Genomic DNA, 25,490 nt, shown 5'->3' with positions numbered 1-25,490 from the left:
AGAAAGATACCCATGGAACGGCGTTTTCCGTTACCAGATAGCGTTCTGTTCAAAGTATACCTCAAATGATTCTCTTCCATTGATTTATTAGCTACGCGCCTGTATGTATAGGAACGGGGCACTAACATGTTGACTCTGGTAGGGATATGTTGATCTATTGTGTTCAGCCTACTGTTGCTCAACTAGCAATTCGTATTCACATTTGATCTACTGCGCAATGCAACTCAGATGTCAGGATCTGTACGTAAAAGCTATCTGACTATATAAGGTGTACTTGGCGATTGCGGTGTTCCTCGTTGATGAGCCATCTATGTATTGCGTGACAATTCTCTTTGTAGACAAGTTGCCGAACGTGAAGAAAAAGTCATTAGTTGCAGGCTAAATTTTATGGCTGGAGGTGAATCATTCATGTGTACATGCCGCTCCAAGGGTGTCAAACTTTATCTTCATTTTCTTTGCGTTTTCATGTGTCGTCTTATAACCACCCTCCGTCTTCCTGTGTCACGACCAGAAGGCAAGGCAACGTGGCGAATCTTAAGCTTTTCCATCTTTCTGACGCCCCTTCTCAAATACCTGCTATGCCTCGCAGCAGTCCGAACAGGATCTGGAGTATACGGCCTCGCATCAAATCTGCGCACCAACGGGATAGGATCAACCTTAATCTTGGCTGGCTTACGTCGGCGGGCGCGGCGTAGAAGCTCCTTCGCCCGTACCGATAGCGTCGGTTTCACGGGCGTGTAAGAGTTGACGATACGGGCAGGTGGCGGTTCGCTGGGGGGAAGGGTGATGAAATTGTAGGCTTTGGTGTTATGGGCACGTTTGCGGCGGTATGCTCGGTTTGTTTCGTGCGCCATTGCGGAATTCACTTCTCTAGATGGTGGTTGAGAGGTAGTTCCACTGGAAGTAGACTGGCTTGGAATCTCACCTTGGTTCTGAGTAGAAGGCTCAAAACTTGTCGAGGACTCAGGGTGTGCAGAGGGCTCAGGCTTTGTCTTAGGCTCTGAGCTTGGAGGCGTCGGCGAGTCTTGCGATGGCCGCTGGTCCCCTGATGCGATGTGAACCTGAGTACCATTCTTAGAGCTCTTAGCCATCTTCCTAGCTCTGTTGGTCGTGTTGAGTAACTTCCTTTTGAGCTTAGGGTGTTCAGGCCTTTTGAATGAAGGCCATTTCGTCTTCAGCTCATCAGTTGGTGTGGCGCTATGTGTTTGGGCGATGCTGGTATCCTTTTTTGTCCAAGCATCATTTGTTGTGGTGCGAAGAGTGCCCTTGACAGCAACACCACCAGTAGGCCCCTCAATCCATACATCGTATATACTGCCATTCTGCAACTTCTTCTTCTCCGAACAGCATATGCGCATTTCCTCGTCGCAATAAAGCGGTGCTAGGTTGCGATATTCTATGGACTCTGAAACTTGCTTCCCTTTCGTTTGTTGGTGCACGTAATGATTCACCGTTTTCAGCATGAGGGTCAATGAAAGCGGCCCGTGAACTAGCAGATTACGGTGGCCCTCGACGTTACGAGCGTAGTCGGGATCGAGGTGGATGAGATGGGCGTTAAATGTGAGAGCAGAGAAGCGGAAGAGAAGGGCGCGGTTCGGCGTGAGGGTGTGTGAAAAGTCGGGGTTTCCAGGGGCTGTTAACAGTCAGTAGATAGCCCAATGGTCTGCGAGGATACGCACGATCTAAGTACTTGACAGTCGCCATTTGACCAGCTTTGACAGCCTCGAGTTCTGCAGCGGTACGTTCCTTGAAAAAGACTAGGTTGCGCTCCTCTTTTAGAACAGCATCGCCCCAGCCATCGTCGACCTCAGCGCGCGATTGCTGTGTGAGATCTCCCCGGGCCTCTTGAGGGTGCACACTGACGCCCGGTGGTCTGTTGCCATGCTTCCCCTTGTCGACACCTCTCTCTGCATCTTCAAGGCCTGCAAAGCGCCGCTCGATTGTGACAAAGATCTTGGCGGTATCGCCCTCTCCATGTAGTCGTACATGCTTTATCTGCTCTGTACCAGCCATGACCGTGCCTGCTGTACAGCAGCGAGCGTAGTCAAGATAGCCATTAGGTTTCAGCTGTATCGAGCCGCCAGCCCACATGCGCCGCACCCATGGCTCGCCTGGGCTATGTGTTGCGTCTGTGCCGTCTGGAAGTAATTGGAGAGTCGGCTCCGCCGGATTGAACCATACCAAGTGATCCCCAAAAGTCATCGGTGAACCGCTGTAGTTCAGGGAACGGCACCATGATCGAGGTAAGAATCCCGCTAATGTTTGCGAGAGCTTGATCCCGTGCGTGTAGGTGAGTTGGTCACGAATATGAGTAACGTCTCGTTGCAGCAATTCGCTCTGCAGCTGTTGAAACCATGGCGGATCGCCCGAGTTGGCGGAAGAATAGCATCGCAGCGATATTCGTCGCCATTGTATGCGATTTGTGTGTCTCCAGGCGATGCGAGGTTTGCACGGCGTCCGGAGCAGCATTGGGAAGGAAAGTTTGCGGGCAACGCCAAATCCGAGGTAGATGCTATCCTTGGGCGGCTCTTGGCGACGTCATGACGTAGGCGACGAGACTCTTCAAATTCCATCATGTATGCACCCTCTCACTATCAGGCATGGTCGCACTTCAGACTTCGCATGCTCGTCCAAGATGGGCGTTTGCAAAGCTGCCAACATCAAGCGTTCCAGTTCTTCTATCCGTCAATGCCGTGCGAGGCTGACCGCTTCGCTGTGACCCACTTGTCAGCAACAAATCCATCGTCTTCACACCGACATGGCATCAACATATCTTAGCACTGAATTTGCATCGGTTTGAGTTTGCGTCACGCGTCTTGGCGTGTTTGACTGGCTGCGTCTTTCGGCTGTACACGAGCGTCGCACCTTCTTCACATCAGTCTTGCCTAGTCTTCACCGCCAACATCGTCATTCCCTCGCGAACAACGTCTTTATCTTATAAGTCAGTCTTCAGTATGTGTGATTCTTGCCAAACTTGTGGATTGCTGTCTCATGTGCGTCTGCACCGCGTTCGTCATGCTAAGCCACGGAAGCCAACAGCGACTACCACGGCAGAATCAACCGCATGCGCATGAGGTGACGGTTTCCATACATGTGAACAACGAGACGCCGCACACCGTCACTCACTCCACGTGTCTGAGACCAGGAAGTGCTGGCCGCCATCTTCACGTTCGCAAGCTCACCTGCACAGGGATGATGAGCCAGATGGAGCTTTTGGAGTGCCCCATGTGCAAGTTCACTGTGCTTCCAAAAGATGACTACATGCTTCAATTACACTTTGAGCAAGCGCATACTGAGGATTCTCCTTTCGTGATCGAAGACGACCCTGAACCGTTACCACCAACCTTGGTCCCTAGACCTTCCTCAACTCAGCACGACACCGAGGACACGCCTTCCTCTGACGACTCCGAAGAAGAGGAAAGCGCTGTAAAGTGCCCTGATCCTGACTGTGGCGAACTTGTTCCTCTCTCTGACTTCAACGACCATATCGAATACCACAACGCAGAAACTTTATCATTTGACGAGACTACAGGGAAGTATCATTCTCGGCGTTCATCCGCTACTATGCAAAGCCCGACCTCCTCTCGTCGTTCACATGCGAGCCGAGCAAAGACAACAACATCTGAGCGAAGTCTCAGCACAGAATTATCAGATACGTTGAAGACCGAGGCTCATAGCCGCAAATCCAAGAGGCACACCCATCGTCAGAGGCGTGATACCAATGATAGCGAGAAGAGCACTATTGGAAGGAGCATCCTAGGCTTCAACCCCTTTGCGAAAACTGACCGAACCATCAAGCCGCCAATCAAAAGTGCCCGTTTGGGGGTTAGTTCATCGCCCTGATAGTAAAACATAGCTGACTCTTCCAGAAATCCGAGCTCGGACCCTATGCCTGGGAGAACCGAATGCCTAGGTGGCTGCACGACCAGCTTGAGGCGGGTCCAAAGATCACTGCGGTTAACCGTATTGGCCGAGATGGCCGTCTCATCAAATATGACCAGGTGCAAAACGAGACGCCAGGCATTATACCCATCCTTGCTCAACTATCCGCTCTCGATCGTTCCGTCAAACAAGCTTACTACTGTCATCCATCGACACTCCATGTTGGCAAAACGCCCCATGAAGGTGGCTTTTGTGGCTATCGGAATATACAAATGTTGCTATCCTACATCCAAGGCGCAAAGGCTCAGGGCTACGAAGAGTTTCCTGGGCGGCTCCCAACAGTTCTGAAAATGCAAGACCATATTGAAGACGCTTGGGACAAAGGAATCAACGAGATTGGCCGTGTTCAAACTGGCGGTATACGTGATACTAGAAAGTATATCGGCACACCTGAGGTAATAACCTATATCCCTATGCCTCATTGTGTCCCACTGACATGGTCTAGGCTCAAGCTTTCTTTCTGAACTCCGAGATTAATTGCGCTGTCGAGCAGTTCAGCGACAACAAAGACCGCGACGTTGCAGCCCACGAACTACTTCTCGCCGCCATGGAGCGATACTTTGCCCGAGCAGCTGCCAGCGATGGGTCTAACGTTAACAAAACTCTTCTACCCCCCATCTATCTTCAACAACCAGGTCACTCTATCAGCGTCATCGGTTTTGAGCGTCACTTGAACGGCTCATGCAACCTGGTTGTCTACGATCCCATGTATCACACGAGCCCTGCTATGCATAAGCTGCTTGGCCGAAAGAATATCAGGACAGCTCGGCCTGAAGTCTTGCATGCATATCGTCGTGGCGTTGGAAAGCTCAGGAAATACGCTGCTTATGAGATCTTGATGTATGCCCACTAGTCGATGGCTGATTGTTACATGCTGACTCTGCGCAGGCTTACAGCGACACCGCCTTTGTTTCCTGCTTGGGATGTATGAGCATCCATCTCCAAGCCTTTGCTCCTATATAATTATTTACTTGGCACTCGTCAAATGCACAGTCGAACGCTGACGCCTCTACGATTCCTCCATCCCTCCCATTCTTCTTTTACAATGACTTTCACTAAAGATCTTCTCCTTAGGTGCTTCGTCAGTTCCCCGACTGTCGCTTCGTGTACGCCTTCTTCCGTGCTCGTACCCTCGGATACGATGTCTACCCAGAAGATCACTTCCTTCAAAATTTTCCGTGGCAGTTGTATGGCGGACTCTGGTCGTGTGATGATGCTCGCTTTGCCAGAGCGGAGCCGATGAACGCTCTTACGGCTTTGGCTTTACGTCGAATCACGAGCGAAGGGTCCTCCAGCTGCAGTAATAACAACAGTCCTACAAGTCCTACGAATTTCTTTACAAACAGCAGCTTCCAGCACATGCCAACAGACGAAGATGACCGGCTTCCTTCTTGGGTGGGTTCACTTGATGGATCTGCCAATGGCTTTGTGAGCCGATCGCAGTACGCTAGTAGCCGCCCTGTCTACGACATGGGTGCTTTGAGCGCTGCGTTGCCTCAGCCCAGTCCTATGAGACCACACCTATCACTTCTGACAGACGTCGGAAGGAAATATCCGGGCTTTCCTACACCATTATCTCCTACTTTGACGGCAAGAGAAACCTACCCTTCACCCGCATCTGATGCCGGAAGCGGGGTTGCAACACCTCGCGCTCCGAGCTCCGCAGTGCGTACAGTGAGCCCGATGAGTACCAACAGCTCGAACATATGCAGGCCTTCTCGCCGTTACGACTTAGACGGATACGGCCAGTGCTCACCACAAATGGGTCTCATTGATGAGGTTCTCACGAAACCGGAAACACGCAATGGCTGCCGCACTCCATCAGCATCGTCCCAGGGTATTGAAGGTCTTGCAACTCCTCCAACAAGCCCATCAAGATGTGTATTCCCACGTACCGCCATGCTGAAGAAGATGGCTGCAAAGCAAGGTTTCCCGGAGCTGTCGCCCAGTTCCATGCGCAATTCAGGTTCTAGACTTGAGTCTCACACCAACACTCGCATTTCCGGCGCATTCCCTGCCTCTCCGCCTTCATCTATCCGTTCTTCCCAATCAGCATCGTACTGTCAAACAGCGTGTCCGTCTTTCCCTATCGCCAACGGAGTGGAATCTGAAGCGACTTCACCCATTGATCCTTGTGGTACCATGCTCTTCTACACGTCCAACCGCAGTATCGACTCGGGCCTTCTGGGCGTCCACCCTCTCTCTGAGCCTCAAGTCGCCGAGTACCGATTCTGGCGTCCTTGTGGCCGGCGTATCTGCGGATTTGGGTGCGGCGGCGCGAATGTAGGAGAGACTGCCGCTGCAAGGAGGCTGTTCAAAGAAGTCGAGGAAGTCAGTCCTGTGGTCGAGAAGGAAATAAAAGATGACAGAGAGCTAGAGAGAGACGTGGACTATGAATGCGGTCTTGATGGCGCGAGCGATGGTGGCTACAGCAATGAGGGGGGCGAGTTTAGCACGAGTACCTGGGCTGGCGGCCGGCTAGTCATGGATTGGAATCAGTTCTTGTCGGGTTGTGAGAGGGAAGGCGTCGCGCAGTTCTAATTGGGTATAGATGGAGCGACGGGCATCATTGCGACTCGAGCGCATGGACAAGGTTGTTAGTTTTCACTGGGACAATCGCTTTTTTAGTATTATGAATGTTGTTGCGCTGCTTCTTAATGTTGTCGTGCTTTGTGAGGCGCATGGTGCCACGTTCAGCTGCTCAGAGGCGAAGGCGGGGCTAGGCGTCCCGCTGTTGTGTCTTGCAGAGAACGGCTACCAACACATGCATGTTATAGTGTTTTCATGTCAAAATCTATTACTAGGCTAGTGACGTATCTTGCCGTTCGCAAATCCCCAGTAGAGTTAGACTGACATGCCCCAATCGGCGATGATGTTCAGCTCATCACCCGATGCATGTTCTGCCAGCACCCACGGCGCTGCAGAGATCGCAATCGAGTGCGATCTGCCGGTCTAGACCGCGTAGACTCTGCTACCTCATGTGCCCTGTTCCTCGCCCTCAGCAGTGCGACTCGACGTTCCTGGTCTCAAATCGCCTCTTCACAGGCACGCACTCGTAGGGTCGTGGTCTTTGAGCCATGATATGACGTCACGCGGATCTTCCGTCTCTAAGCACGCTTGTTCCCACCAGCTGCTTTCGCTTTGAGACACGCCGAGCGCATTCCCCGGAACCAGCGCCATGGAGAACCTCGACAAGCTATCTGCGACGGGCTTGCCAGTGTTCGATCTCAATGAGGAGAACCTACAACGCAAGGACTGGTGAGAAGACAACGACTATGCAAGCGCTCTCGTTGTGTGCCAGTACTGACAGCCCCAGGACTAAAACACCCATAGGCGCACGCGAGTCGTGGCCCGTTGCGTTGACATGTCTCGTCAACACATGCGTGCTGCCTATGCCCCACTGTGCTGCCATCTTCTGGGGCAAGGATATGATTGTAATCCATAACTTGGCCTGGGAGAAGGCTAGAGGCGGTCTTGATGGTCAAGCCACGCGCGCGCGCGACAGTTACAACCATGAAGCACTCGGCACGCTGCGGACGGTGCTGAGAGGACGAACGGTCAAGGTAGGTAAGCATCGCACCATGTTCATGTACAAATTATGCGACGTACTGACAGTCTAGCCGCCAGGTTTTTCCTCAAGAACTTCGCGGAGGAAAAGAACCAGCAGCTTCTCCTCAGCACTATCCTAGACGAAAGTGGCACACGACAGGGCGTACTGGCCCAACTCCTCGAAAATCAGAACGTGGACCGCTACATGCCCATAGAGGGCATAGACGAGCTCTCGCGACAGCATCCAGGAAGACAGGTTAAGGATAAAGAATCTCAGCAGCAAAGCAAGCACAAGAGCACGGAGCAGGCCGATTCAATGTCGACCAGCATGTTTCAGCGCTTTGCCGAGCTGCTGCCCAATGGCCTGGCCATTCTTGACAAGGACGCTGAAGCCATCTTCGTCAATGACGGCTTCTTCAAGCTGACGACCAATAAGGGCAATAACGAGTTTCGCTCGTGGCCAGAGAGCATACATCCTGACGACTATGAAGACGTCATGACTGCCTATCGCAAGGCATTCGAAAGCCGTACTGAGTTGCAGATAGAGTTTAGATGTGATGTCGCAGAGCCTGAAGAAATGAAGTCTAAGGGAGAGCAGTGGAGATTATTCTTGCTGAAGCCTCTGAGTGAGGAAGCCGATGCCGGTTTTATCAGCGCCGTAATCGACATCACCGACATTAAACAGGCCCAACTAACTCAAGAGAAAGCTGCTAATGACGCCAAAGATCGCAAGGAGCAGCAAGAGAGATTCATTGACATGGTCTCGCATGAAATTCGGAATCCCCTTTCAGCTGTCTTGCACTTGGCCGAAGAAGTGAGAGAAATCACGAAAGAGATTGGGACCGATCACGAAGACATCCGCGACCAGGTAGCCGATATACTGGATGCTGCCGACACTATACTTCTTTGCGTCTCACACCAGAATACTCTTGTAGACGACATTTTATCTTTTTCCAAGCTTGACTCTATGATGTTGTCTTTGGTACCTCGGCGTGAGTGTTCCCACGACTATGTTGCGTCGTTTGCTTGCTGAACTATCGTAGCAACAAAGCCTAAGTGGGAATTCTCCCAAGCGCTTCGAGTTTTTCATTCCGAATTCAAAGCGAAAAATATCGAGTTCCACTATGCTATGGACGTTTCATATGAGGAACAGAAAGTGGATAGTGTTGTCGCCGATCTTAACCGCATGAAGCAAGGTAAGGATCGCTCAGTATCTTATTGAAACTTGCTAATATCTCTAGTTTTGGTCAACTTGATAACCAATGCCATTAAATTCACCTCCAAGAAGAATGGTGATCGCAACATCACTGTATCCATGGGCGCGTCCATCGAGCGGCCTACGTCTTACCCCCCCAACGTCATCTACTTCAGTGAGGAGAAAGAGGCGTTTCATCTAGATTCAACCATGACATCTGAATGGGGTTCTGGGGCCGCTATGTACTTAATGGTAGCTGTTAAAGATACTGGTATAGGTATCAACAAGGAAGGCCAAGCCAAGTTGTTCGAGCGTTTTAGGTACGATGCGCTCTCTTGAGGACAGTCAGTCCGCCGCGCTAACCATACAATAGACAAGCGACACCGAAAACACAGGAAAGATACGGCGGCTCAGGCCTCGGCCTTTTCATCTCACGCAAACGTGAGTCAGTGGATCCGTTCCGGGTGCTTTGTAGCTAAATCGTCAACAGTATGCACATTACACGGTGGAGATATTGGCGTGAGTTCGAAAGAGGGAGAAGGTTCAACATTTGGTTTCTTCTTCAAAGTACGTCGCGCGACTGGCGGCACTGATGAGGGACGACCACCGGGACAATCACGAAGTAATTCAGAAACTTCTAATTCTTCCTCCCGTCCAGGCGAATCTGCATCACGGCCATCTCGCCCAGGAATGAGTCGTGCAAATTCGAATCTTTCGAGCATTAAAGAACGGAACAACGAGCGTCCTGAAGCGAAATCACTGGCCAGCCACCATGGTGTCGACACCAACGAGATAGAGCCCTCACTCGAGAATCCGCCGGTAGAAGAACGACCAGAGGCACATCCTGAGTCAAATGAAGATGCGCGCTATAAGGAGACGGAGAAGGCCACTGAAGAGATCAAGACAGTCAAACCAAATGTGGAGAGAAGGCTGCCCGATTTGAGGAGAGGCGAAACGTCACGGCAGGAAGAAGACGCTTTGGAGGTCACGAGATCCCAGAGCGACAAACGCTCTGAAGATACACATACTCTTCTTCTTGTCGAAGATAATCTGATCAATCAAAAGGTTCTCCGGCGGCAGCTTCAGTCCCGCGGCTTTCAGGTCTTCACTGCGAACAACGGTCAGGAAGCAATCGACGCCGTAGCCGAGCGTGGACAAAGGGCAGATAATGGACCCGACGACCGCAATTATTTCGACTGCATACTCATGGATCAAGAAATGCCTATAAAAGACGGTAATGCTGCAACACAAGAGATCAGGCAACTACAAGACGAGGGCAAGGCTGGATATAGTCATATCCTGGGCGTCTCTGCCAATGTACGAGAAGCACAGACAAACAGCATGCGTGAAGCTGGTATGGATGACGTCATTTCCAAACCGTTCAAGGTAGACGACCTTGTAAAGAAAGTCCGCAGCTTGGTCCTGAACGGCGGCGGCGGCTCAAAGCACGATAATAGACCGAACAATGCCTCGACCACGGAAAAGGATGATAATGGTGGCGACCAGAAGGACAAGGGTGGCAGTCTGCACCCACGAGATGCAGAAAAACGAGATGATAATACGCATTCAGCCAACGAACGAGAGAATCGAGAGCGAGGAGGCGAAAGATCAAGATCCAGAGCTAACATAAGAACCGGGGATGCAACGCACAAAAATGAGTCTGCTACGCACCAAAATCGATCATGAACTTGACAGTCTCTCCAGGCGAAGAGCAACAAAACACTGGCATGGTCGCAGTTGGGCACCATGGTGTTCTTCTGAGTGGAACAATCAATTTAGGAATGCAATGCAAGGTGTTCTGGATTCGTTCATCTGGATAGATACGAGTAGCATGGCTGGATGAGAAATGAATGTACTGTTTGAATCAGATTGTAGGAAGTGTCGAACGTTTGCGCTATTGACTGCAGTATTGCTAAGTCGAGTTTCTATACTACTACTACGAGTCGCCATGATGGTTGTGATGCTTAGCAGGAAGTGAGGTTCTGCAGGAGGGTGGAGGTTATCATGCAAGAGCTCTACCGTTGCTCGAGTCATGTACAGTACATCCCACTTCACCCCACCTTTACCCCAAACATCCGTCATCACAACCGTCGCCATGCCTACCACGCTTGTGTACGCGTGCAATTATAATCCACGACGTATTTTCTGCCCATCCTAGTATCGCGACCTACCTTCTACAAACCCCACACACAGCATGTCGAAAGAATTCCAAGATAAAGTCGTCCTGGTTACAGGTGCTGCGAGCGGTATCGGGTACATCTCTGCCTCCCTTCCCTCTCCTCTTCTCACACAAATCCAAATATGTGCGTCCCACTAACACATACAAAAGCCGCGCAACTGCCCTCAAACTCTCCTCCCTCGGCGCCTCCGTCTCCCTCTGCGACGTCAACTTCCCCAGCCTCAGCGCCGTAGCTTCAGAATGCGAAACACCCACCCTCACACGGAGAGTCGACGTGAGCTCCGCTGCCGAGGTTCAGGAATTTGTTGACAGCACCGTCAAGGGACTGGGTCGATTGGATTACGTTTTCAATTGCGCTGGCGTGAATCCCACGAGCATAAAGCTCGAAGACACCAGTGAAGAGTATTGGGATAAACTCGTCAACACGAATCTGAAGGGTGTGTTTCTTGTTACAAAGGCCTGTCTTCCGTATCTGAGTCGTGGGTCCGCTATCGTCAATGTGAGCAGTGTATCCGGCATACGCGGTTCGGCTTTTCAATCCGTATACTGCACGACGAAATTTGGACTGATCGGCATGACGAAATCGCATGCTCTGGAATTCGGTCCTAGGGGAATCAGAGTCAATGCTATTTGTCCGGGCTATATAGATACGCCGTCGAATGCGGGTATCGTGAAGGGAGGCGAGGCAGTGGAGAGGATGAGGAATGGGAATGCGTTGGAGAGGTTGGGAGAGCCGGAAGAAGTGGCGGATGTTGTTGCATTCTTGTTTGGAGAAGGAGCACGGTATGTTAATGGAGCTGTTGTGGAGATTGATGGAGCAATTAAGATGAGTAGTACTACGAGTAAGTGAGAGGGGTCTGTAGATGCAGAGAAATGGTATCTTGCATATTTAGAGACGTTCCATTATGGTGTTTCAAGTGTGGAGTTTGTGCATAGAGTTTTGTATGCTGAGGCTTGATATCAAAGCCATCCAATGGGAAGTCGAGGTGGAGAAGCAATCCGGTCACGTGCTATGGAGAGCCGCACGCTAGCGCAAGGTTGTCGCATGTCGAAAGTTCCGTCGCGACATCTCTCACCACAACTCCAACATCACAACCATGACAGAAGTACAAGAACACACACAAACGTCGCTCGCAGCAGACACATCTCTCGAACCGACCGCGTCGACCGAGCTTGTTACGACGACAGAACAGACAATCATCACGACCAATGCCGAGGGCAAAAAGGTTAAGAAGATCATCCGTCGCAAACGGAGACCGGCGCGTCCACAAGTCGATCCTGCGACGATAAAGCCCCAGGAAGTTGCGCAGACGGGTAACATCTACAACGTCTGGTACAACAAGTGGTCTGGTGGTGACAGGGAGGACAAGTACCTCTCTAAGACAGCCGCCCAGGGACGCTGCAACATCGCAAAGGACAGCGGATACACAAAAGCCGACAAGACGCCTGGATCCTACTTCTGCCTCTTCTTTGCGCGTGGTATCTGCCCCAAGGGTGTGGACTGCGAGTACCTCCATCGTCTGCCTACCGTCACCGACATCTTCCCAAGCAACGTCGACTGCTTCGGGCGCGACAAGCATGCCGACTACCGAGACGACATGGGTGGAGTAGGAACCTTCCAAAGACAAAACCGAACCCTCTACATCGGACGCATCCACCCCACCGACGACATCGAGGAAATCGTCTCGCGCCACATGCAAGAATGGGGCGAAATCGAACGAACCCGCGTCCTCACAGCCCGCGGCGTGGCCTTTGTTACCTACACCAATGAAGCCAACTCGCAGTTTGCCAAAGAAGCGATGGCGCACCAATCTTTCGACCACAACGAAATCTTAAACGTCCGCTGGGCAACCGTAGACCCCAACCCACAAGCCGCGAAACGCGAAGCCCGCCGCATCGAAGAACAAGCCGCCGAGGCGATCCGCAAAGCCCTTCCCGCAGCCTACGTCGCCGAACTAGAAGGCAGAGATCCCGAGAGCAAGAAGCGCAGGAAGGTCGAAGGCAGCTTTGGTCTACAAGGTTATGAAGCACCGGATGACGTATGGTACGCAAAAGAAAAGAGTGACTGGGAAGCAGCCAAGCAGCTGGAATCAGGCGGCATGGGCGAGCGCATGATGATTGAGAGTGCAGAGTCGGCCTACCAAGACGGCGATAATACTGTCCAAGAACAAGAGAGCTCGACTGCACAGCAGGGTAACGGCATTTTGTCAGGGTCTACACTGGCGGCGCTCAAGGGGTTCAAGGCTACGCCGACCAACAAACGGCCTGCCCCTGTTGCGGGGCCGCTAGTGGATTATGGCAGTGACAGTGATTGAGTGTGGGGTTTGCATATTGGAGTCAACGAGATTGAGAGAGAAGCATGTATTGTGTGTATTGGTGCACAAAATCTTGGGAATATGGAAAGGAAGCATATCATGGCGTAGGCATAGTTAATTGATACCCGTTCTTTTGCGTGTCACAGTATATGCAATTGACAATACTACGGTGGTCCTATCCTCAGTTTCTTCGGCGCGCCTGACTTATTCTTCTTCTTGAGCGAGGGTGAGCTTGTTTTCGCCGCCTCTTGAAGTTTCTTGCTGGCACGTGCAGCTTTCTTGGTCGCGGCTGGTGCTTGCTGTGTTGGTGTTTTTGGGAGGGCGGTGGACTTTGGAGGACTGGCATTCTTCGCGGCATTAGCCCTTTTCACGTCGGCCTTCTCTAGAGCCTCGATCCTCTTCGCAGCATCAGCCCTCTTCTTCGCCACCGCCTTTTCCGCCTCCTCCTGCTTCTCTCTAGCGTTCTTATCCATCTCAAACTTCCTCTTCGCCCTTTTCAAAATATCGCTCGTCTTTGGATAACTCCTTCCTTCCATTGGCTTCCCGTTCCCTTTCTCCCTGATGTACGCCTCCACCATCTCTAAACCATACCAATCTTGCTCGACGTTCACTTTATAGTCTTCATGTCTTGCTCTTTCTAAATTCCAACCTTCTGTACCGCATTTGTATCTCAACTGTGAGCCTTGCTTTTGCATAGAATCAAAGTCACCAACAACAAAACAGGCGGGCTGTACTTTGAGATCAACAAAGATATTCGAAGGCTTGATGTCGACGTGTACGTAGCCTAAGGAGTGTATATGTCGAATGCCCTGTCTGATATCCTGCAGACATTTTTCGGCGTCAAAAGTACGTTTCTCAGCTACCAGTTCGCCTAGAGTCATGTCGTACTTCTGGAACAATAGCGCCATGATGCATTTACTCTTCAAGTCGTAATCTACACCACGATATTGACATATGTTTGGATGTGGGTTTTTACGTAGCGTCTCACAGTTTTCAATCTCCCTCATCACGATGTCTTTGAGCCAACATGGTGTCCCGAATAGCTCAGTGGAGTAGCGGAGATAATCCATTGTTTTGGCATATAACCTGTTGTTTTTAAGGTATTTGGCGGATGTCATCGTGACGTGTGTGTAAGCCGGTCGGACATTTAACATGTTTATTAAACGCGGCGGTGTGTCCCAAGTGTACGGGTCGGGATCGGGAGCGCTCCTGTCGCTGCGCTTTTCGGTCTCTGCGTACCAAAGGCTGTCGAGAAAGACTGTTGAATAGAAGATTGCTCGGATGGTTCCATCATAATTTCGCCTTTTGTGAAGTACCAGGCCGTTCTTGATGGGCCGCGCAGGTTCCGCTAAGCTGCGCGCCACAGGGGGACGAGACGCTGGAGCCATGGCTTTGTTTGACCTCGGGATCACAAAAAGAGAAGTTAAGGAAACACGTTGTGGGTTGCTGATGTATTTAATGAGCGTATGTACTGTGAACCTACGTTGGCTCGTGATAGTGCAGTGTTGTTAGCACAGCATTTCACTATTTCATTGTGTGGGAAGTCGCAGTGTTCTCTGTCTCGAAGAATCTAGCACCGTTCAATCATCTCTCCTTATATTTATATTGTTGAGCTGTATAGTCACGGTACAAGACAACTACACCGTTCATAATGCGAGGTTTTCTTCTTCTTGCGAGCCTGAAGTTTTCTCCCTAATCACCTTGAGCGCTTCCGTTACGTCAGAAGCTCTAGTATTGACCGCGAGAACTTTACATATCGATCATAGTATTATGTTCAAGTTCATCGGCGAACTCATGGGCGTGGACAAGGAAGAACGGCCATGGCCATCGATGCAAATAGTAGGCCACCGTACTTACCACGAGAACGCTATCCCCCAGACATGGGTATTGGCTCACCAAAACGGACGACTGTATCACGGAATCAAGGAAGGCACCATGTCCAACAGTCAAGCCGACTGCACTGACTTTTCGCTCTGGAGAGATCCAGAAACCTGTTTGCCACCTCCCGAACTCGATCCCGCCAACTTATATCCAAAGGTTCTGCCTCGTTATAACCTCTTCCACCCCCATAAACATGTGGCAGGGGATATGTAAAAGAAACAAGGTGCTATACTGAAGCCGGATCGTCGGTATCTTTGGCAGGCCCTCAACACAACTTTTGTAGCACATACCACTGCGCGGGAAATTGATGCTTGTCAGATGCTCGATTTGCAGCCGCATAAAAGCATTTACAAGTATTACGGTGTAGAGACTAGCAGTGTGCTCCGATTTAAGTACCGCAACGAGACCATCAACATAACCATGGACCAGGAGCGTGTCTTGAACCTAGTGTTCGAGAAGTACGATTGTAACCTTCGGGAAGCAATCGAACGTGGCTATCCTGTACACATCCGGGATTGCTTGCAATCAATAGCTGCGGGTACAGAGCACATGCACTCCCCGAAGCTCGTTCATGGGGATGTCAAACCCGAGAACATACTTGTCAAGTGGTCAAACAGCGGACATGATGCGATAGCGTTGCGGTATGTTATAGGAGACTTTGACAGCACCCAATTGAAGGGTTCAGTGATCGGTGGCAAATACGGGACTCCGTTCTGGTCGCGAGACAAGAAACCTGGAGTAGACATTGTGGAAGAAGACGATGACTGGTTCGGTTTTGATCAGCTGAGGAAGTGGTTGGTGTGTTTTACCACTGACTCGCGCCAGAAATCGGAAGACTATAGGAGAATCGGGAAAAGGATTGGAGGAACGGATGCTAGGGAGAGCACAATCACCTATAGCTCTGTTTGAATGATGTAAATACAGACTGAAGCAATATTTTTCCGAGATAAATGATTAGAAGTGAGAGATGGTCGAGGAAAAGGAGTTACGAAATGAGTCCTTTGTGAAGTCGTGACTGTGGACACCAAACTCGAAACGATCTTCGTATGGCACTATCAGGGGGTAAACATTGAGCAAGCAGAATCATGTCCCCTAATGCTGATATCGTGTATGAGCAGGGAAGGATTGAAGTATGGAATGTATATCTGATCAAGAAGCCACCTGGGCAATGTAAATCATCAACGGAATGGGGAGTCGCATGTGACGGACGTGCTAGATGTGAAACGCATCATATCACGTGGAGTAGTACCGATTGTGTTTTGTTGCGAAACTACCTTAGCGGGCTGCACCTGCATCGCTTATGTGCTACCGGTATGTTGTTGTGGGGTTTCTTAGCGCGAAGCACCTGTATGCGTCCAGATCAGCTCAGCCCAAAGAACAAACCGCAACGCAACCTTGGAAGTCCAGAATTGATGCCTTCAGCAACCTGCTAAACTACAAATCTGGTGAAAGCGATATTACCGTCTTTGCAAAAGCTCGATAGCCACCGTACAGGATTCCATGGGCCGTCGCCCTGCAAGACTTCGTCCTATGTCTATGGGTAATGCGTCGAGTAGTTCGTGGTTACCGTTTCCGCTCAGACGATGTTTCGCACAAACTGAGCCTGCAAGCTATCGATATCATCAGGTATCCACAGAAGATTCCCAAAGAGAGCCAAAGTCCTGGTACGGTTGTTGGAGAATCATGGTTCCTGGGTCTTTTCTCGGCATCTTGATCATTGGGGGCGCAGTGTATTTCAATCGACAACTTGAGCTCTGTGGGTTTCCAGATCCAGATAACGAGCGCCTTGACCAATATAATTCTAGCCATACCACTACCGAGCTTGTACGAGGCAGATATTGACGCTGTTGCTGATGGTTTGGAACGAAGTCTTTTCACAAGCTTACATCTGGTCAAGGCAAGTACTTCCGGTAAACCAGACACCATGATATCGCGACTTAAACCGTTCAACAGACCTACATCGCCCGCATCGAAGAAGTGAATGACGTTTTGAGGCCAGTCACTGAGATTAATCCCGATGCGCTGGTCATAGCCGCTGCGCTTGACAAGGAACGTTCGGAAGGCATGGTACGGGGGTTAGTATGCGAGCTCGGGTCATTATGATATCCGCTGACGGACAGACCATTACATGGCATACCCGTACTCATCAAAGATACGGTACGATGGACCCCATCAAAGCTAATGGCTCCCAATCGGCCACTCGTAGATTGAGTTCAGGAAACCAGACTGACGTTGGAGTCGCATGTAGATTGCCACGAAAGATAAGATGAATAACACAGCTGGATCTTACGCCTTAGTTGGAGCCAAAGTTCCCGCTGATTCTACGGTCGCGAAGAGACTTAGAGAAGCAGGTGCTATAGTCTTAGGAAAGACAAACCCCAGCGAGTGGGGCAGTTTTCGAATATTTAATTCGAGCAACGGCTGGTCAGCATATGGGGGTCAGACATACGGACCCTTCTATCCCCACCAAGACCCCTCTGGGAGCTCAAGCGGAAGTGCTGTGGCGGCATCGTGAGTCATTCTATTCTTGATAAGTCTGAGCTTTGTACTGATCAACCCAGTCTTGGTCTGGCTACAATTACGCTCGGTGCTGAAACGTGTGGATCAATCATCGATCCTGCCAGTTATAACAATGTTGTAGGAATGAAGCCAAGTACATAATCCACATATCAGATGAGTCATGATCTAACTGAGCACAGCTGTTGGGTTTACATCTCGACATCTTGTAATTCCGATCAGCGAGCACATGGATACTATCGGGCCTCTTACAAAAACCGTGAAAGATTCAGCGTACTTGCTGCAAGGTATTGCAGGTTTCGACGTTCATGACAACTACACCTCTGCTATCCCAGAAGAAGTGGATATGGACTTCGTTGGCGCCTGCAAACTCTCTGCACTTAAAGGCGCGCGGCTGGGTGTGCCTCGTAACGTCATTCAACTAATGTCAGATGGACTCACACGGTCGATAGTGAAGGCATTTGACGACTCTTTGGAAGTTCTACGCGCGGCTGGTGCCGTGGTCCTAGAGAGCGACTTCCCTGCAGCGCAAGAGTTTCTAGACAACAGTATGATAGGCGCGAAGATCATGGGGGCCGACTTCGTTGTCAACATCGAAAACTACCTGCGGCAACTTGCTTACAATCCACATAACATTAAGAGCCTAGTTGAGCTACGCAAATGGACGCAAGATAGTTCACTAGAAGGATATCCAAGCAAACCTACAGAGCTCTGGGACTTTGTGTTGCAAAATTGGAATAATACTGAAGCTGGATTCTGGCAAGCATATCAGCAAGGTCTCTACTATGATGGTGAAGGAGGCCTGTTGGGTACCATTGAGAGGCATAACCTCGACGCCGTCTTACTACCATCACATTTTTCATGGAACTTTGCTGGTATTGCTGGTGCGCCGATCGTTTCTGTACCGATTGGGGCCATGCAGTCTGACCAGCCCATCGTCTCTGACGCTGATGGATTAGTGTCATCGGCGCCCAACATTCCGTAAGTTGTTCGCAAATAACGGTTGCTTGTGCGATGCTGACTATGACGGGATAGATTTGGTTTCAGTTTCCTAGGTGCAAAATTCAACGATGCAAAGATTATCGGATTGGCCTACGCCTTTGAACAACGGACACTTGTAAGAGCTAAGGTGAAGCCGTATATCACACCGCGCACTGAGCTCTGGGATATCATGGGAACATAGAATAGTACGGTATGCCGAAGGCCTTGGCATAGAAAAGTGTTGTTACAATGTGTAGATGAAAGAAGACTAAAACATGGAATGTATATCCGAAGTGCGCGCTGCAGTCTCGTTTCAAACGTGGAGCTAGACAGCGGCACGACCCGACTGCCGGCTGTCATTGCCCCATCGGAACAGACAGCCGCCATCGTCTTTGTTTCGACTTCCGTCTGTCGCGCCATTGACGCGTCATCCCCTATCTTCCAGACCCGTCTTCTGGATATCCATAATTTACATGTGCTATATGTGAATATTCCCTACCTATAGCCATCCCCCACCGAAGCGCCCTCCATGTCGCACTCGTCCTCGCAATCAACCAACAAGATGCTCAACACACTCCCCAAACCAACACGCGACCTGACCGAACTGGCAAAAGAGGAAAGGAGTTTCACCTTCAATCACTTTACATGCGAGCATGCCTGGGTCATTGGAAATATCCTCCGAAATGCGTTAAGAACCGCCGAATGCCCCGCGCTTATCCAGATCTCGTCTGCGAATCAGACGCTGTTCCACTCGCCGAGTTTGCCTGGCATAATGCCCGATCACGAAAAGTGGTCGGAGAGGAAGCGCAACACTGTGCTGAGATGGGGACATTCTACCTGGTTCATGAGTTGTCAATTTGAAGGAGACTACAAAAGGTTCGCCGAGCACAATGCCATGAGCGGCGACGAGTGGTCAAGATACACCATTGAAGGTGGCGGATACCCTGTCTTTGTCAAGGGCGTGGAAGGTGTTGTTGGTGCAATTGTTGTGGTCGGTCTCGGCGTAGACAGTGAGCAGGCGCATGGCGTCGTAGTCAAAGCAGTTGAGGAATACAAGGACCTCCGGGAAGGCTTCCGGAGTCCAATGAGGAGCATGACGGTGAAATGACTAGATGGTCTGGGCAAAGGAGACGGACTTGGTATAACACTTGGTATCGACCAAAGGGCGGGAAGAAGCAAAGAGAGAAAGACGTGAGCGCACAATGTGATGTCTGCTCGATGGCATGGTTGAAGACTAAAGTACAGATGAAGAGCTATGATTGCCAACCGGACGAAAGCCAAAACGCCCTCCTACCGCATCGAAAGCTATCGAGTAGCCAAACAACAAGTTCCGACCAGTATTGATATACGGAGGATGTTCTGGCAATTGCGGAAACACATAGTTGGGTTCGATAAGCGATTTCTCGCCAACGACGAACGAGTATGATGTCGCTGGTTGGTCTAGAGATGGGAAGCCAACGGTGATGTTGGTACCAGGCTTCACGCGCTTCACCATCTTTGTGTGACCGTTTGGATTGGGGTTTGGGATGACAACAGTCGGGATTGAAACGTCCCGTTCGGCTCTGATGTACATTTGCGCTACGCCAGTATCGACAAGAAGAGTACCGTCATTACGCCCTTCGTCGTTGATGCTAAAGCACATCTTTGCCATCGCCCAATCCCTCGCATCCTCGCCATGATTTAATCCTGGATCCAAACTAGAGAACGCGAAGGCTTTTGTGTTCCTTGGCGTTAACCCTATCTGGATGCCCTCGGTCGATATGATATATCCAGCTCGCATCATTCCGTTTTGTATCGGTTCCCCATCGATCGCATCGATGTTCAAGAACGGGTTAATGCTCGGTGTCGCGAACGGCATACCGTCTTTCGGGCGGTTTCTTCCAAAGCCTACACCCATGTAGGTGATCTCCGAGGTATCCCTCTCTTCAGCCTGCTCCCCGTCTGGACCAGGTGGACATTCGAATCGGTCTTTGCTGGGATTATACCAAGGGCATCTCCAGCTTCTGTCCACAATCAAAACAGGCACGTTCGCGGTCGCGTAGGAGCCAGCCTCACCAACAAAATCCATTGGCAGCTTCACCAGTCGGCCTACATAGAGAATCTTGCTGCTTGTGAAGAAGTGGTGTGCTGGCTTGCCCTCAGTAGGCGATATATTTGGAAGTATTGGAGCTCCTATCAACGTGCCGGTGGACCCTGTGTCTACAGGCATCTTGATGTTGACCCCTTCGATGCTACACATGACTTGTGGGACATGTTTGGGGCTAAATTTGTAGATGAATGGGATGAAGATCGAGTTCGTAGACCGTGATAATCCGTTGGCCATGGGGCGCAAAGTAGCTAGGCCGTTGTACATAGCGTAGAGAGCGAGGCTGGTGATCAAAACCAAGATGCGCCAAGAGAGTGTTGAACTCTTCGGCTTCCGATGTGTAAATGTTGAAGATGGAGTTGGTAGACAGACTCTAGATGCCGATCGCGGTTTATAGTCCTCGGTCTTCATAGCTGTTTATAGGTCAAGGAACCACCTGCATTATCCGCTGGCAAACGGCTTGACACACGCTAAGAACGCGTCTCACGGTCGCGTCAAAGGAACCAACGGTGTGACACTTGATGGGAAATGCATACAATGCGGTGTCGAGTCATTGAAAAAGCACAGTAATAGCGCGCCGACGTCAACGCCGCGCTGTGAGTTGGCGTACCGTCCCCGCAATACCCGGATCTCCAGGCACAAACCCCAACCCAGCGATCGTAAGCTTCGGTTCTTCCACTTCCTATCGCTAAGTCCTCAGTAAATACCATCTACCTCGTACCTTGACGAAAGTGTTCACTTCGATACACGAGATGCCGATCATCACGTGTGCTCATGCACGTCGCAACCGGGGATGTTCTTAGCTTGAATTAGGCCTGCGGCTGATGCGGCCATCCACCGCCATGAAGGCAACGACCGCAAATCGAAGAACCAAGAGCCTCCAGGGAAGAATGGCTTTTGACGACAAACGCGACAGACCTCATCGACATTGAAGCATTCTCAATCCCGTCTTAAATTGAACGTACACCCACCCTCGTACCGTTACGCGCATGTAAACGAATATTTGTCGCAGCCAGAGCATGTAGCCGATATGGGTCGTTCACCATCACGATCGAGCGATGGCGCCGACTCTGGACAGAATGCGCGCGTCGAACCGCGTCTTTTAAAGGCCATCGAGGATAAGAAACACGACGATGCGATCGCGATCATCGAGCATGCGAAAGCGAAGTCGCAACCTGTCGATCACCTCCTACGCATAGGTTTGATGCGCGCAGCCGAGCGCGGCAACATATACATCACGGAATACTTGCTCAAGAGTGGTGCGAAACCCGACGGCGCGCCAGGTGGCCGGGTTTCGCCTCTGTTTAAAGCAATTGAGAAGAATCATGTCGGGATTGTACAACTGTTGTTGAAGTTTGGAGGCAATGTGGATGCGCAAGACAAGCAGGGACGGACTGCACTCATGACGGCTGCTTGGAAGAATTACTTTCACATCATGCATGAGCTGCTAAGGTGTGGCGCCGATGTCAACAAGAAGGACAATACAGGACGGAACGTGCTTCACAATTTGGCGGCAGACAAGCACTGCAACTGGGGACGCGATGTCATCGCAGAGTTGCTGAGGCAGAACATCGCGATCGATGGACCGGAGGGTCAGGACGACCAGAAGCGAAGCCCGTTACATTGGGCTGCCAGTACTGGAAAGAAGGAGCTGTGCGAAATGCTATTAAGACGAACCAGGCTTCCGAGGACGAACGTGAACGCTATTGAGATCAGACAAAAGACAGCACTACATCTGGCAATCGCACACGGCCGAGACGACATCATCGAGCTTTTGCTCGTCCACGGCGCAGACGTAGGGGCAAAGAGTGATGGAAGCTGGACACCTTTACACAATGCTTGTCAACAAGGAAGTGTAAAGGTGCTAAAGATATTGATGGCCGCTGGAGCAGACGTCAACGCAAAGTTACTCACTGGCATGACACCCCTGCATGTCGCGGCGCAGGCTGGTCATTTCGACACAGTCAAGTGTCTCTTGGAAAGGAAGGATGTCAAACGAGCAGCCAAAGACAACTCTGGTATTACGCCATTCTTGCGTGCCGCACTAAGCAAGAGCCCTGCGCGCAAGGACATTATCAATGCCCTGGCACCCCACAACCAGGTCGAAGCACTTAGCGAAGACGCCCTTGGCGCTACGAACGGTTTCCATGCTACTGTTGTCGACTTTGGCAATTTCCATAACGAAAACAACGTCTCAAGAAAATCTGTCTTCGAGCTGCTGTATGCCCGCGATGCTATCAATCCAAGGAAGCCAGCTGTTTCAATTCTACCCAAGGAATCCAAGGCGACAACCTTCCGATGGATCCATCTTCCTGCAAATAACATGGCCTGGATCGAGGCATTGCTCACAAAAGCATTTATCGAAGAAGGTGCCAGTGACGTGGAGGGCTTCAAGGCGCTTGAACGGTCTTTCAGCCACCAGCATCGAGGACAGCAGATTCACTCACACTTTATGCGACCGCTGTGTCAGAGCACACCGCGTGCACCGAAGCACCACGACGATTCAGACCTTTCTGATGGTGCCGATCAGATACCACAGATCATGGTAAATAGTGGTTTGGGTCTGGGTATTGACGCGGTAGCTGGTTCGCAAGAGCTATCGTCGTCACCATTCCCTCGCACACCTATGCGGACCAATACCCTAGATACAGATCAGACAGATGGTACTGCAGGGACGGGCTCTGGGCACGCGACTGCCAGGGAAGGGAGAAGTAAAGCAAAGGACAAACCCAAGAAGACACCAAAGTGGGGTGGGTCCAAGCAAGCTGGCAAGCGATCTGGTGGAACAGAAACACCGACGAGAGGCCCAGAACACTATGCAAAACGAACAAATACCAGCTCTTCTCTCAACAACAGTGGCCACCTTAGGTCACCTGGTAGTCCAGGACGTAAAGACCCAACAGCCGTAGCGAAGGGCAACATCTTCGCTTTCATGCCCTACCTTCATTTCGAAACCGACCGACGGCGGCAGGAAATGCAAGCTGCGATCTCCAGAACGCAAAAGATGAAAGAGCGAGAGAAGAACGAAGGAGGCACGTCCAAGCCGCAGTATTACCGCGCGTCAACTTACGATGAGATGCTTTTCAGAGCTCACTTGACATCCTCACAAGTCTCGTTGCACGTGCGACGCACTTTGGATCAGTTCTTCTACCACAACATCGATACGCAGTCGCGAGATCGAGATCAAGTTGTTTATCGATACCAATGCAAGTCGAACGAGCCGCAGCATGTCGACCCAAAGATCTTCATGGTCGACCAACTATGGATGTGGACACTCGGAAAAGACTTGATAGTGACGGCTTTCCCTCAACGATGGCAGCAGCCGCGTAATGACCCGCTCAATGTTCTTGATGGTGTCATTGAAGATATCAACAGCAAGACAAGAGATCCGGTGCGCAGTGTATACGATCTTGCGATGATCATCACTGGCCGCTGTAGTGGTGTTTTTGACAGACATCGCGTTGGCGACGAAGACTACCAGTTTCTGGACATGTTTGAGTCGAGTATTGGCGATGCTACGGAGATGGAAACCATGCTTTTCAAAGATTTCAATATTGCGTCGGCACAAGCATCAGAGTGGTTACATCATCACAGACGGCCCAATCGCTTCTCGAGACATCTAGAGGCTGAGGGAAGGCAAAGAGAGCATCTGAATCGTCGACACTCGTCGCATCACTCACACGCGCATGCATTGGCTGACCCTCCGGTTCGAGAAGACGCATTCGAGTATGACAACAGTGATCGAACAGCTGCTCATGCCCCACTATTCGTCGACAAGCTGTTGGATATCGGCGCCGAAACCGACCTGCTAGCAGAGACCAAGGACATTCGTGACGAACTCAACATGATAGCGAAGGTACTGGAAGACCAACGCAATGTATTGCCAGACATGGAGGCAAGCATCACAGACATATATCGCGAAGAGCACAAGAGTCAGCAGGACCTCAAGAGAAGGTTCAAAGACATGCTTAAGACGATTGACACACATATCAAGGATCTCGAACGCATGGACAAGCAGGCCAAGCGCATCTACGAATCCATCACTGATCTGCTCGATCTGAAGCAGAAGCATGCCAACGCCTTCGAAGCACGTTTTGCTCGAGACCAGGCTGCTGGCACTGCAAGGCAAAGCCAGACCATTATGGTGTTTACGATTGTCACCATCATCTTCCTTCCTCTGTCATTCATCGCAGCCATGTTCACTATCAACATCCAAGAGTTTCCACATGAACCAGGAGGTGGCGAGCCTTCTCTTCCTCTGTCATATGTCAGCAAATACATGTTCGGCATCGGCTTCGCAATCTCCATACCATTTATCGCCATCGCGCTTTCCTTCGATGCGATTGGCGACTTCTTCCGCGAACTTAAACAGCGTTTCCGCAAACGCAAGACCGAAAATCAGCGAAGTCGACGCGAGGCCAATGACCCCTACAGTGGTATCGAGAAGACCGATTTCGAATACTCCTTCGACACACGCACGATCGAACAGGCACTCAGCCGCGGGCGCAGTACGGCATACCGCCCGGACGGCAGGCGTAGCATTGAAAGCTACCCCGGCAGTGCAAGGAGAACCGACGGTGGTTCGTTGCTTCCTATTGCTAGTCGCAGTACCGGGAGGAGCCCTGAGAAGGGTGTTGCCAAGGGCTTCAATGGCTTGACTGGAACGACTACGATACCCGATAGATTGAGTGTAGACAGAGCTGAGAGACAGAGTCCGATCGAGAGGATAAGCACGGGGTTCAGGATGAGAGGAAGTGTGGATTTTGAACGTACTTGATTGGAATGAGGTTGGGCATTGCGCGTTGCGCTCGGAGTGTTGGAAAGGTTTGGATAAAAGCAGATACC

At 50.8% G+C, this 25,490-nt stretch overlaps 10 protein-coding genes across 10 annotated transcripts; 7 read left to right on the top strand and 3 right to left on the bottom strand.

The window, feature by feature from the left end:
* Positions 1-801: 801 nt before the first annotated feature.
* CC77DRAFT_136845 (hypothetical protein) lies at positions 802-2,730 on the bottom strand. Its single transcript, XM_018530214.1, has 3 exons — positions 1,680-2,730; positions 926-1,633; positions 802-870 (listed from the first exon to the last, which is right to left on the bottom strand). Exons 1-3 carry the CDS (start codon positions 2,467-2,469, stop codon positions 863-865), a joined length of 1,506 nt encoding a protein of 501 aa, XP_018385151.1. The 5' UTR covers positions 2,470-2,730; the 3' UTR covers positions 802-862.
* A 462-nt stretch (positions 2,731-3,192) lies between these two features.
* On the top strand, positions 3,193-6,483 carry CC77DRAFT_937495 (DUF1671-domain-containing protein; the record flags this gene model as incomplete). The annotated part of the gene is made up of 5 exons (XM_018534555.1): positions 3,193-3,825; positions 3,870-4,337; positions 4,388-4,782; positions 4,831-4,867; positions 5,017-6,483. 5 exons carry the CDS (start codon positions 3,193-3,195, stop codon positions 6,481-6,483), a joined length of 3,000 nt encoding a protein of 999 aa, XP_018385150.1.
* Positions 6,484-6,857: 374 nt separating this feature from the next.
* Positions 6,858-10,687, top strand: CC77DRAFT_990673 (putative histidine kinase HHK12p). Its single transcript, XM_018536326.1, has 7 exons — positions 6,858-7,200; positions 7,259-7,509; positions 7,563-8,483; positions 8,535-8,687; positions 8,733-9,006; positions 9,060-9,127; positions 9,177-10,687. The coding sequence occupies exons 1-7, from the start codon at positions 7,121-7,123 to the stop codon at positions 10,370-10,372; spliced, it is 2,943 nt and encodes a 980-aa protein (XP_018385149.1). The 5' UTR covers positions 6,858-7,120; the 3' UTR covers positions 10,373-10,687.
* A 65-nt stretch (positions 10,688-10,752) lies between these two features.
* Positions 10,753-11,748, top strand: CC77DRAFT_990670 (NAD(P)-binding protein). Its single transcript, XM_018536325.1, has 2 exons — positions 10,753-10,939; positions 11,016-11,748. The coding sequence occupies exons 1-2, from the start codon at positions 10,881-10,883 to the stop codon at positions 11,713-11,715; spliced, it is 759 nt and encodes a 252-aa protein (XP_018385148.1). The 5' UTR covers positions 10,753-10,880; the 3' UTR covers positions 11,716-11,748.
* Positions 11,749-11,939: 191 nt separating this feature from the next.
* Positions 11,940-13,354, top strand: CC77DRAFT_964533 (hypothetical protein). Its single transcript, XM_018535689.1, has one exon. It carries the CDS (start codon positions 11,963-11,965, stop codon positions 13,178-13,180), a length of 1,218 nt encoding a protein of 405 aa, XP_018385147.1. The 5' UTR covers positions 11,940-11,962; the 3' UTR covers positions 13,181-13,354.
* A 254-nt stretch (positions 13,355-13,608) lies between these two features.
* Positions 13,609-14,481, bottom strand: CC77DRAFT_964529 (hypothetical protein; the record flags this gene model as incomplete). The annotated part of the gene is made up of 1 exon (XM_018535688.1): positions 13,609-14,481. A coding segment is annotated over exon 1 (726 nt), but the record flags the coding sequence as incomplete, so codon positions are not given.
* A 529-nt stretch (positions 14,482-15,010) lies between these two features.
* CC77DRAFT_1071693 (hypothetical protein) lies at positions 15,011-15,970 on the top strand (the record flags this gene model as incomplete). Its single annotated transcript, XM_018529130.1, has 2 exons — positions 15,011-15,256; positions 15,278-15,970. 2 exons carry the CDS (start codon positions 15,011-15,013, stop codon positions 15,968-15,970), a joined length of 939 nt encoding a protein of 312 aa, XP_018385145.1.
* Positions 15,971-16,437: 467 nt separating this feature from the next.
* Positions 16,438-18,874, top strand: CC77DRAFT_1021111 (amidase). The gene is made up of 8 exons (XM_018525203.1): positions 16,438-16,817; positions 16,867-16,958; positions 17,015-17,136; positions 17,182-17,218; positions 17,310-17,572; positions 17,623-17,714; positions 17,761-18,559; positions 18,614-18,874. Exons 1-8 carry the CDS (start codon positions 16,562-16,564, stop codon positions 18,759-18,761), a joined length of 1,809 nt encoding a protein of 602 aa, XP_018385144.1. The 5' UTR covers positions 16,438-16,561; the 3' UTR covers positions 18,762-18,874.
* Positions 18,844-19,730, top strand: CC77DRAFT_135867 (hypothetical protein). Its single transcript, XM_018530210.1, has one exon. It carries the CDS (start codon positions 19,089-19,091, stop codon positions 19,665-19,667), a length of 579 nt encoding a protein of 192 aa, XP_018385143.1. The 5' UTR covers positions 18,844-19,088; the 3' UTR covers positions 19,668-19,730.
* Positions 19,731-21,366, bottom strand: CC77DRAFT_135698 (hypothetical protein). The gene has a single exon (XM_018530209.1). The coding sequence runs from the start codon at positions 21,054-21,056 to the stop codon at positions 19,794-19,796; it is 1,263 nt and encodes a 420-aa protein (XP_018385142.1). The 5' UTR covers positions 21,057-21,366; the 3' UTR covers positions 19,731-19,793.
* Positions 21,367-25,490: the final 4,124 nt, after the last annotated feature.

The sequence above is a fragment of the Alternaria alternata genome (genome assembly GCF_001642055.1).
Source record: "Alternaria alternata strain SRC1lrK2f unplaced genomic scaffold CC77scaffold_12, whole genome shotgun sequence".
In the NCBI taxonomy this organism is placed as follows: Eukaryota; Fungi; Ascomycota; class Dothideomycetes; order Pleosporales; family Pleosporaceae; genus Alternaria; species Alternaria alternata.
This window is presented reverse-complemented; position numbering and strand designations above follow the sequence as displayed.